Source organism: Phacochoerus africanus, chromosome 13 (genome assembly GCF_016906955.1).
Source record: "Phacochoerus africanus isolate WHEZ1 chromosome 13, ROS_Pafr_v1, whole genome shotgun sequence".
Lineage (NCBI taxonomy): Eukaryota > Metazoa > Chordata > Mammalia > Artiodactyla > Suidae > Phacochoerus > Phacochoerus africanus.
This window is the reverse complement of record NC_062556.1, coordinates 9,473,590-9,485,449: the sequence shown is the minus strand read 5'-3', so window position 1 is coordinate 9,485,449 and position 11,860 is coordinate 9,473,590. Positions and strand designations below refer to the sequence as shown.

At 42.6% G+C, this 11,860-nt stretch overlaps 1 protein-coding gene across 1 annotated transcript in view; it reads right to left on the bottom strand.

Moving 5' to 3' along the window:
• Window positions 1-2,131: 2,131 nt before the first annotated feature.
• Window positions 2,132-11,860, bottom strand: part of KL (klotho) — a 52,288-nt gene continuing 42,559 nt past the window's right edge. The window contains exons 3-5 of the mRNA XM_047756305.1: window positions 11,451-11,719; window positions 4,557-5,661; window positions 2,132-4,014 (exon numbers count right to left, since the gene is read on the bottom strand). Of these exons, the coding sequence (XP_047612261.1) occupies window positions 3,677-4,014; window positions 4,557-5,661; window positions 11,451-11,719 (1,712 nt within the window). The 3' untranslated portion in view covers window positions 2,132-3,676. The remainder of the gene's footprint in view (window positions 4,015-4,556; window positions 5,662-11,450; window positions 11,720-11,860) is intronic.

Sequence of the window (11,860 nt, the reverse complement as noted above, 5' to 3'; positions counted from 1 at the left end):
GGTGTAGGCTGGTGGCTACAGCTCCAATTGGACCCCTAGCCTGGGAACCTCCATATGCTGCAGGAGCGGCCCTAGAAAAGGCAAAAAGACAAATCAAATCAAATATTTGTTTTAATCAATAGTTTTAGTTTAATGTAAATTAACATGCCAATTATTTCTATGGATTATGGAGGTTATAAGATTCTTGAAAAAAAGTTTATTCTTGGAGTTCCCACTGTGGCTCAGTGGGTTAAGGATCCAGTGTGTGAGCTATGGTATAGGTCACAGATGTGGCTTGGATCCTGCATTGCTGTGGCCTGGAGTAGGCCAGCAGCTGTAGCTCTGATTTGATGCCTAGCCTGGGAACTTCCATATACTGCAGGTGTGACCCTTCAAAAAAAAAAAAGAAAAAAAAAGAAAAAAGAAAAAAGAAAAGGTTTGCTCTTCTAATTTGTTAAATATTTTGGATATCTTAATTATGCAGTTAATTTCTTAGCAGGCAAGCCTTTCTTTTTAGACCTGCACTAACACAGTAGCCATTACCCATACACGGCTACTTACAGTGTGGCTACTCCAAACTGAGTACAAGTTGCGCTGAACATGCAAAACACATGCCAGACTTCTGCTTTTTTAGGACCCAAAAAAGTATGTAAAAATCTCAATTATTCCTATAATGACTATGTTGAAATGATAATATATTGGATAGGCTGGGGAAAATCGAGTATTAAGATTTATTTTCTGTGCCTTTTAATTTTTCTAATGTGACTACTAGAAAATTTAAAATATGTGGCATGTATTATATCTCTGTTGGAGGGCACTGTAATAAATATTAAAAAAAAAAAAGATTCCAAGGCACTAGCAGAATCTAATTACTATCTGTGGAAGTCAAACAATAAAATGAAAAATGTCCTTAAGTGAATCTGACAAACCATCCTTCCAAACTAAGGCAAAAAGAATGGGGCATAAATGCAGGACCCAGGCCTCGGATTCTCCCCTCCTCGGCTTCCCTGACCCTCCCCCCAACCCCTGCCCCATTCACCACCCCCACCCCACCCTCACACACCTGCCCCATTCACCACCCCTTATCCCTCCTCCCCCACCCCCTGCTCAAAGGAAAGAACTGGAAATAATAGAGCAAATGCAAACGCGGCAGAAACAAGCCCAGAGGCCTCTGGGACTGCAGCTTACCACTTAATGCCCCCGGCAGAGTTGACCCCCAAAGATAGAGAGATGGAGGAACTTACAGGGGAACGGTCTCTGTATTTTAAAAAATATATGTAACGTGGTGAAAAACTCAGAATTCATGAAAGTAAAGCATCAGTGGAGGAACGTGACACCATCAGAAGCCGGTTAAGAATGAAGAGTCTCCGCCCCTCTGGACGGAAAGCCCCGCCTTTCTAGCCCCTCCCGCCCGACTTCCGGTGCATCCTTCCGGTGGGAGGTGAGCAAACGACTCCTAAACTCTGCGGGGACACGGAGTCAGCATGATGCTCACCTTCTAGCTTGGTTGAATGGTCCTGAGGTGCCATTTCTCTTCTGCCCTCTGGTGCCTCTCGGCTTTCAAGGTCTGAAATTCCCTCTCGGCTCCACAGTAGGGACTCGCCTGGGCCACCCTCCCCAACGTGACCGGTTTTCCAGCCTCGGCTGTCAGATCCCTTTCTTCATCACCCAAATCATAGTCTATGTGGTTTAATCAACTCAAAAGAAAAAAAAAAAAACTTAAGAAGTGTATCTAGCCATCTGATTATGAAAGAAGACAAAGCTGCAGGCGAATTTATTACAGTACTTTATCAAGGGACAGAAATACTTCTCTCTACGCTCAAGGAAATTAAATGTTGTAACAAGAAAATCATTTTTAAACAACATCTATTATTTAACAGTAATTAACAATAAGAAACTAGTCCAACAAATAGGAATGTTTTAAATAAGTTGCAATAAATTCATATAGTGGAATTACTCCACAACTATTAAAAATCATGCTTTTGAAGACTAATGACAAAGGAATTACACACAGTGAAAATTAATAAAGACACAACTATTTACAATATGATCTAACTCTAGTAGGCTATGTTAATAGTGGCTACCAAAAGGTGGTGAAATTTCATTTTTTTTTACATATAGTTTATGTTTTTAAATTTTTACAGTGAACATATATTACTATTATAATCAGAAAAAATATATACAAGAAATAAATTATTATTCTCTAGTTTGTGATTTTAACAAGTCCAATTTTTTTTTAAAAAGTACCACCAAAAGCTTATCTTTCATGAAAAAAATCATAACCACCTCTAAAGATGATAGATACATAAAACAGTACAGTATTTTTTTTATACACTAAAACCATGTGTCAGTAAGATGTTATACCAGGTATGATATTGGTCTGTCTTGCCTGGTATGATGTTGGCTTATCTATAAAGCAAACATTAGGAGCATCCTCAATTCCAGTGTAATAGACTTCCCTGTCTGAAAATCAGCAATACATTTAAGGGGCATTAAAGGATAACACCTAATTAGCCCTTTCTAAAAATCAGTGGCATGTTTCAGTTTAAAAGTTCAAAGCAAAACTCATTCAAAGCTCCAAAGCAGCAGCAAAAATATAAAATGGACCTCAGCAATCACAGAAACAAATATTCCAGTATTAACAGACCAAATGCTTTTGAACCTATTAAGAATTTTTAAAACCCAATTCAAAGAAAGTATGGCATATTCTAAGGAACAGAAAGTGGAGCCACTCATAAAATGAATTGTTATTTCATTCTTCCTCTCTCAGGAAAGGTCAACCCATTCATTCCAAGATCTGCTCTAAATAAATGTTTATAACCAAATTAATCATAATCTTGCTACTAACAAGTACTGTTTCCTCCTCTCCACTCCCCGCCCCCAGCCACTGTAGTACAATGCATTTCAGTCAGTTTATGCTTCCTCAAGGGCCCAACATTGCATGGTTCATGCTTATCTTTCTGTGCACATTTAGTGAAAGTCCCCAAGTGCAGGGTCCAGTGACACAAAGACTTCAACGACCTGGGGTTTAGAGTGCCTCAAAACATAAATATATTTTATCCATAAAATACAGAGTTCTGTAATCCGTTCTGTTAAGCATATCATTAGTCAGATATGTAAATTTATATTTGCAGCATTTGATAGAAACACTGCTTTTAAAAAGAAATGTTGCAGCCTAGGGCCTTTTGTCATCTGTTCTATTATTCTATCATCTTCTTTTTCAAGGGAAACTTGGTTCAACAAAGACCATTAGGCATACTATGGCAGTTGAGAGAGAGTTACTTGGGACTAACTTTTGATTCCAACACTTGCAATTATGATGTCAAGATAAACACTACATTTAGGAATGTGCACAGATAAAATATTCTTAATCTTTTCATTCAATTTCTGTAAAAACATTACAGACCGATTCCCATTTCTCATGCTTCTGTTATAGAATGTGTTGCAAAAATGGATGGCCCCTGTTTTTTTTAACATACCCTCCCAAGAAAAAAAGAACAAATCTAGGCACTATCTGCATTATTCATTATTTTACAATCACTTATGCTCATTTTAAAACCTCTGTCAGGTGTCACAAAAAGGTTTTCTAGAAGTCAGATAAATAAAATCTATAGTTTCACAACAAAGAGAAGTGCAAATGGTTAACAGCTGATATGTGTGCATAATTATTTCAAATGAATAGGAAAAAAGTTCAAGGCTATTTGTAATTCTTTCTGCCTTTCTTAGAGTAGTAAAAAATAAGAGAAAGAGAAATAACAAAGGCAAAAAATAGAAAAGCTATGAAAGCCAGCAAAGACTTTCGGGTATGAAAAAAGCTGCACTCAGTACACAGGGCAAATTCTTCTGGACAAAATCTTCCCAGAGTTTCAGGATCTGGGAAGCCATTGTTGTCAATAATTTTCCTGTAATGTTTCATGGATGGTTTTGGCTCAAACTGATTTGCAGCATAACGATAGAGGCCAAACTTCGGAGCTGTGCGATCATTAAATGAGTAAGCAAAGTATCCACAAAGATTGATATCATCCAATACGTAGGCTAGAAAAACAAAAGGACAGGAGAAAAGTTGTTAAAATATATGGCACACAGCATTTTCTTTTACAAAGCCCTGTGCATCAGGGAAATTTTCAATACCATTTGACAAAACCTCGGATTTTATCAGAAAAGGCTTAGATTTAATCAGAAAAGGCTTCCTTTATCCAAAAACAAAGAGGCGAAAGCAAGACAAAGATTCAGCTATATTTAACAGTAGGTTTTACATAATTAAACCTACTATGATGTACTTGGGTTAAATCTTCAAGTTCAGGCAGCAGGCCAAGGCAGCTGCTAAGCCGTCTGAGACGGAGAACAGGACAGTCCAGGCGTTTATCCGCCCAAAGCAGGTGCTGGGAATTTTCCGTCTCCCACTTTTACCCCTGAGGAAAACACTAGCTGGCCCTTGGACTTCGGCACTGCAGCTAGGAGTGGACAGCACCTGCTCTGAGGGTGACAGTGTGTGTACAAGTTTGAGAGCTTCTACCAGGTATCAGGCTCTCAGGTGACGTAACCTTCAAGAGACTGCTGTTTCGGGGGCTCCTTACCTTTCAGAGCTTCGTTTACATAATTCTGCAGGTAATACACTCTCAGCTGGTCTTCGGCCGCCTGCGGATCATCATCAATGCCGTTGGATATTATATACACGGGGAGGTCTCCGTACTTGGACCTCAGCCAGTTCAGCACCTTGCGTAACCCCCAGGGCACCACCGCCACCTGGCTGGGGGAGTTGAGCCAGGTGATGTCGGTCATTTCCTGCACGGCGAGGTAGTCGTTGTATTTCGTCGGATCTTCTTCTTCCCAGTCTACAAGGATAGTGGTGTAATGGCTTACAGCCAAAAAGTCAAAGGAACCCCGGATTAGCTTTTTTTCCTCGTCCGTGAAATAAGGGAGGAGGAAATTGTTCCTCTGATTCAGCCAGTCTCTCATCACAGGAGGATAGTCCCCGGAGCCAAAAATGGGCTCGGCCAGCCAGCCGATGTCAAATTCCAAAACTCGCTCGGCCACGTCTTGGTCTTTGGGGGAGAAAGGGCAGGCCGGTTCTATCCAGTCCGCCTGCAAGGCGATGGAGATTTTACCTTGCTGGGCGCGCCTAAACTTCTCGTCGTACACGCGCCAAGCCAGGGCGTGGGCCTTCAGGAGATTGTGGCCCGCGCTGTACGTCATGTTCCGCGTAGACGGCTCGCTCATCGTGATCCAGAACTTGACGTGGTGGCCGAGGTCCCTGAAGCACAGGCTGGCATACTCGGCGAAGGCCAGGGCCGTGTAGGGGTTCTCCCAGGCGCCGTGCCGGGCCAGCGGCCGCGGCAGCCCCTGGTGCGCGGTGGCGGCGGGGCGCCACAGGGCCACCACCGGAGTGATGTTGGCGCGCACGAGCTCGCTGGCCACGCAGCGATAGTAGCGCAGGACCGTGCGGTTGACCTGGGACTGGTTCCCTAGCGGAAGGATCTGCGCCCAGTCCAGGGAGAAGTGGAAATGCGAAACGTGCATGTCCTGGAGTAAGGCGACCTGGGGCCGGATGGCCGCGAAGTCAACGCAATAGGATTTCCTCTTCTTGGTCACAACCCCGTCCACCTTAATAAGTCTCTTACTGCGGTGGACATCCCACAGGTAAACGTTGGGGTCGGTAAACTGAGACAGAGTGGTGTCCACCTGGCAGGAGGAGAGTCACCGTTAGCCTCACCTGCACAGTCCTGGAAAGTCGCTCAAGGCAGTTCTTTCAACAAAATGAGCCAGCAAGATGGGCAAAAACAGAACTCTTTCTAGCTGAATTTTTAAACTATTTTGCATAAATAGTATGTTCCTGGGAAAGAAAATACTCCACTTTGTTCAATACGCATTTGTTTTACCCACAATTCTTTCTAACTCTGGAATGGTTACTTTGATGTTACAAAAAAATGTGAGTTTTAGGGGCCCTCCGATGACAAATGTTAGTGATCTCTACACCTCTGGTCTGTGCTAAACAAGCAGAGTAATTTGGATGCTTTCCTTTCAGTATAAGAAATCTCTAATGATATGAAACTTTCAACTGAAAAACAACTAGACAAAAAAAATTGTAAAACTTAAAAGAAAACGAAAGTCAGAAAATGAAATGATACTTAAAATTAAATTGTGCCTCTTAAAATCATGTTCTAAATTGCTGTTTGCTCTAGATAAAGGATAGAGGAAGTAAGCGGAATGACTGCCTTTTATTGGCATCAGTGTCAACAACAGAATTTAGCAAATTCATTCTGACAGTAGAAAGTAATAAACAATGTAGAAACCATACTGTCATCCACCCATAATGAGATATTTCAACATAGCTTTTTTTTTTTTTTTTTTTGGTCCTTTTGTCTTTTCTAGGGCCGCACCCTCAGCACATGGAGGTTCCCAGGCTAGAGATCTAATTGGAGCTGTATCCGCCGGCCTACACTACAGCCACAGCAACTCGGGATCCGAGCCGAGTCTGCAACCTACACCACAGCTCATGGCAACACTGAATCCCCAAGTCACTGAGCAAGGCGAGGGATCGAACCTGCACCCTCATGGCTCCTAGTCGGATTCGTTAACCACTGAGCCATGACGGGAGCTCCAACATAGCTTTTTAAAATTTTCTAAATTATTGTTCTGTGGGGATCATGATAATAATGGTTCTCAATTTCTGATCTGTAAGCCTCCAAAATGAAAACAGTTATTTAGGAAAAGTGGACAAATTGCAAAATCAAAAATCACAAAATCATCCCTCCACATGCCAACCACGGCAGAAATGGAAACCGAAAGATCATCCTCAGGACCTGCCACCTAAGCCAGTTTTCCCGTCAGAAGTAATCCTGTTAGATGGGAGTTCCCGTCGTGGCTCAGCAGTTAGCAAACCCGACTAGCATGAGGACTCGGGTTCCGTCCCTGGCCTTGCTCAGGTGGTTAAGGATCCAGCGTTGCCATGAGCTGTGGTGTAGGTTGCAGACTTGGCTCAGATCCGGAGTTGCTGTGGCGTAGACCACTGGCTTCAGCTCCGACTGGACCCTAACCTGGGAACCTCCATATGCTGTAGGTGCGGCCCTAAAAAAAAAAAAAAAAAAGAAAGAAAAAAGACAAAAAGAAGTAGTCTTGTTAGAATTGGTTCCGGGGTTTGACCCTCTATAAATGCAAGGGTCAAACGGCGACTTGAATCTCTAGCAGAGGTTTCCTTGCCTTTCTCAGGCCTGTTGCAAATGAGCTTCTGTTTCTCTAGAGGGATCAGTGCTGTGTTTATAAAGGAAAGTCATAAAAAACAGCATGTCAGAGGGAAATTGCTTCTGCTGGAGAATTGTTCCTTGTAGATCACCCACGCATGCATTTCCTCCAATGCTGTGGGAATGCCGTCAGAAGTATTTTTCCACTGTGATGCACTCACAAATCATGTTTCCTTAGCTTTGCAAGAGAAAATAGTTGCATGCTCTTTAGAAGTGAAAGTGTTCATAACCTGAAGAAATTCTTTGGATTATTTTTATAGAGCTCTGAGTTGACAAAATTCATAACTTTTCTACTCTACTGTTCCAATACACCAGCTTTTATTCAGTCCATCTGAAAACAGATATGAGAGACTAAGGTATAATTTCTGAGAAAAAATCTATTTATTAAAAACACAGGACATTTAGAAATGGATATTTAGGCAAAAGTCTATATAACTTCCATTAATTTGTTGATATTTAATTAAAAAAATCAATAATCAAGTTGAACCTTTCAGAAGAAATGGTTATACTGTACATACTTAGTATACTGTGGAAAAAATGTTCCCCTAAGAGTGGCCAATGTTTAAAAAAGCTCTATGTCCCCAGTATGTAGCAGGTTCTGTAGTAGTAAATACATGAGCATTAGTAGTTACTGGAAAACAAACCTCTGAGCTGGGAAATTAGGTCCAAGGACAGTAACAGTCCCTGTGCATAAGCCTAAGGTCAGACTTCGGACAGCTGCTGTATTAATGAGATATTATTTTTAAAGTTTTCCATATGAAATGTATGCCTCATTCACATTGGGGGTTTGAAATACTAGCCAGGAGTGAAAAGATGAATTTCAATGGTTTAAAACTGACTTCTCAGGACTCTAATATAATGCATTAAATATATTATAGAGACCTGGTTGTAAATGAAAATATATTCGTACACTCATCAGAACTGCCCTAACAAAAAACTCTATTTTACTTTGTCAGTTAGGGCATCAGCTTGGGATGCGGGCTGCCAAATAGTACAAAGCTCAAGGTAAAAAGCAGAAAGAATCAATTAGTAGTTGCAGCCTTTTCCCACTCGAGAGCTTCTGGAGGAGTTCGTGTCCACAGTGGGCTTGTGTCTGGCTGGTGGAGCATAGGAGACGACCAGGCTCTGCTAGGTGGAGGTAGCCAGGATCTGAGCTGATGAGCTGAAAAGGCGGTGCAACCAGAGAGAAAAGCTCCAGGGCTGGTGAGTGGCTGACATTAGAACAAAGTCTAAACAGCTCCTAAGGAGGAGAAAAAGGAATTCTCTCCCCCATCTCCCTTCCTCTTTGCTGCCATACTTTTCGCATCTGATCAGTCTCTCCTCTCTCTCAAGCAAGTAAGATCTACTCCTAAAACTCTCTCACTACTGACCAGTTCCCAAGGTGAACACAGTCCCTGGATGAGAACAGAGCAGGAGTGAAAGGGCTCCTTCCAGTACCCCCACTGCTCCCTGAATTCACACTGTCTGCACAGAGATGCTGGTGGAGCCTTCTCTTCCCCAAGGACTAAGCTAGGAATTACCAGCCCTGGCTGAGATACTATCAGAGATCAAGGCAGATCATGAGCCCTCAATGACCAGGGGTCCAGAACCCAGTCAGAAGTGGGGCTCGGCAGAAGGTCAAGAGGTAGAACAAGGACCAGGGACTAATGCAGATGGACTACAGGATGGCCTTCCTCCCTTCCTGCCTCCTCCCCTCCGGCACTAACACCGCTCTGCCTCCTCATTTGAACGCCACTGTGGATCCCATTTACAGGAGAGAGGTTAGGATGGCGAGGTTCCCGACGTGGGCTAAGGGAGAGGGCGGATGGAGGAGGGAGGAAAACCCCAAGCGAAACAGGGTGCAGCTAGGAAGCCATTGGGCTCAGATATCCCTGAACAGTGTTCCTCGGTTGCCTTTAAGTGTAAAGCAGGGATTGCATTTGAGACGGCCCCTAAAACTCACTGGAGGTCTGAAAAAGACAAAAGAATGACACAACTCAGGAAAAAAAAAGTATTGAGGGCAGTGTTGATTTATTTCTTCATAAATCAAAGACTTCAATTTGATATTTACCAAAAATGAGCAGCCCGTTTCAACTAGAAGGCCTTTTCTCACACCCAAGCCTTCTTCCAAATACGTCTTTTGAACTGAAGGGTAACAGAATATGTTACCCCAAAATATGCCCATAGGAGTTCAGGGTATGACACCCCAAAAGATGCCCCTTTGGTATATTGATTATTTTGAGCTAGAGGCACTTGAAAAACAGCAAATGCAGAGAAAGGGTTTCTCTGAACTCCCCTTATCTCTCTAGAGACAACCCTCTAAAAGGAACTCAAAAGCATTGTCCTAAATCCCCTCATGGGAGTTTCATCAACCAGGGAAGAAGGGAAGTTTGACTTTTTTTTTTTTTTTTGGTTTTTTAGGGCCGCACCTGCAGCATATGGAAGTTCCCAGGCTAGGGGCTGAATCAGAGCTGTATCTGCTGGTCTCCACCACAGCCACAACAACACAGGATCGGAGCCGTGTCTTCAACCTACACCACAGCTCATGGCAATGCCGCCATATCCCTGACCCACTGAGTGAGGCCAGGGATCAAACCTGCATCCTCAAGGATACTAGTCGGATTCATTTCCGCTGAGCCATGACGGGAACCCCCGGGAAGATCAACTTTTAACCACAGGAGAGGATATGTGAAGTCACTGTCACATTCAGGCAAACTCTGTCACAAACCATCCTAGTGCCCACCTATTCTTTTAAAGACCCATTCATCTTTCCCCATCTCCTTTCCCTATTAAGATGGTATTTAAGCCTGGGTTCTAAGCCACCTCATTTTTTCCCAGAGTATCTCCCATGTATACATGAGGTATAAATGTTAATAAATTTATGTTTGTTTTTCTCGTATTAATCTCTTATTGCAGGGGTATCAGTTAAGAACTCAGAGGGTAGAGGGACAGTTATTTTTCCTACCCTGCAGAAATAATAAATTGGCCAGAAGCACTCAACATGCCAAACCCATTGCTGCTCCGTGGATCCCGAACTCTGCCTTCTTCTTGGTCTCTATTTTCACTCAGACTCTGTTTAGTAACACCCCCCTCCGCCAACCACCCAGCTCACTTACCACCGTGCTCTGTCCACTCTATTATTTGCGTATCCATCATTTCCCCTCAACAGGAGCCTTCGAAAGCACGGTCTTCTCTCATAGTGCACCCCTCTACCAAGCACCCCCACGCAATTAACACAGAGCTTTGTACACACTAAGTATCTAATAAGTGCTCATTAAAGTATTCAATCCAATTCTAGAAAATGGATTCTTTACATCGGGAAAAATTAAAAATAATACTGAGGACTAACTACACAGCAGGTGCTCGATAATACTGATTAACGATTTTGAGGAACTTCCTTACCATTTCAATTAAAAAATTATTCAATAATATTATAACTATATGTCACAGATCATATTATACTATACATGAATTTATTCAATAATAGTCAATAAATATTGAGGACTAACCACACAGCAGGTGCTCCATAAATATTGATGGACCATATTGAGGAACTTCCTTACCATTTCAATTTAAAAAATTATTCAATAATATTATAACTATATGTCACAGATCATACTATACTATATGTAAATTTATTCAATAATATCCAATAAATATTGAGGACTAACCACAGAGCAGGTGCTCCATAAATACTAATGGACCATTTGGAGGAACCTCCTTACCATCTCCATTCAGGAACTATTGCTAGAAATGACACTCCAATAACGGAATCACTGTGCAAGCATTTTCATCCTGGGGGTACGTCCACAAGCTTGGGGGTTCCACAGTTATACCTCAGGAAGGCTCAGCCTAATGTTTCCGCTCCAATCTTAGCAGTTCCACTGAGATCTCGGATACTGTGGAGTTCTGTATTACATCCTGTTTACGGAAGAACTCAACTGCTTTAAGGGGGACTGAAAACCACTGTACTGAGAGAAAGTGTTTTATCTTTTTCCTATCTTTTCGGATCTTAAAGATACGTATACTTTTAGCTTGTTCCCCTTTGGAGCTGGTGTAGTGCAGTATGAAGCCAGGAAGGTTGTTGGAAGGAAGGGTGCAGCGTTCCAAAGGGTGCCCTTCACGTGCCCACTGAGGACCCGTGTGTGACCTGAGGAAAGGACAGTGTGTCATGACAACCTAATAAGGAAGCACTACTTACTAGTGATAGGGCTTGGTGAGACTGCGGATTGGTTTTGTCAGCTGACTTACTTGAATGTAGTTGTCAACAACTCCCCAAGCAAAGTCACAGGGAAATGTCCCTTCTAGGGGCTGATTTTCAGGTAAAGGAGGGAAGCCATTTTTCTCTATCAGCTTTTGGTAGAACAAGGCTGAAGACTTCGGCAACAACTTCTTATCCTGGCTTAGAAAGTCGATGTAGAAGAGTCCACGTCTGATGCTGTAGCCTCTGTGCCACTCGAAGCCGTCCATGAGGGACCAGGCCGTGTATCCAATGACGTCCACCCCGTCCAGCCTGACGGCTGCAAAGGAAAGAGGACAAGAGCAAGGTGACCCTGTGCTGGGCACTTGCCTCAGGATTCAAAAGCATTTGAGGGTTTTACTACTTGAGGATATAAATTACATATGCTTACTTTGGGAAACTGATGACCCTTCTCAAGATG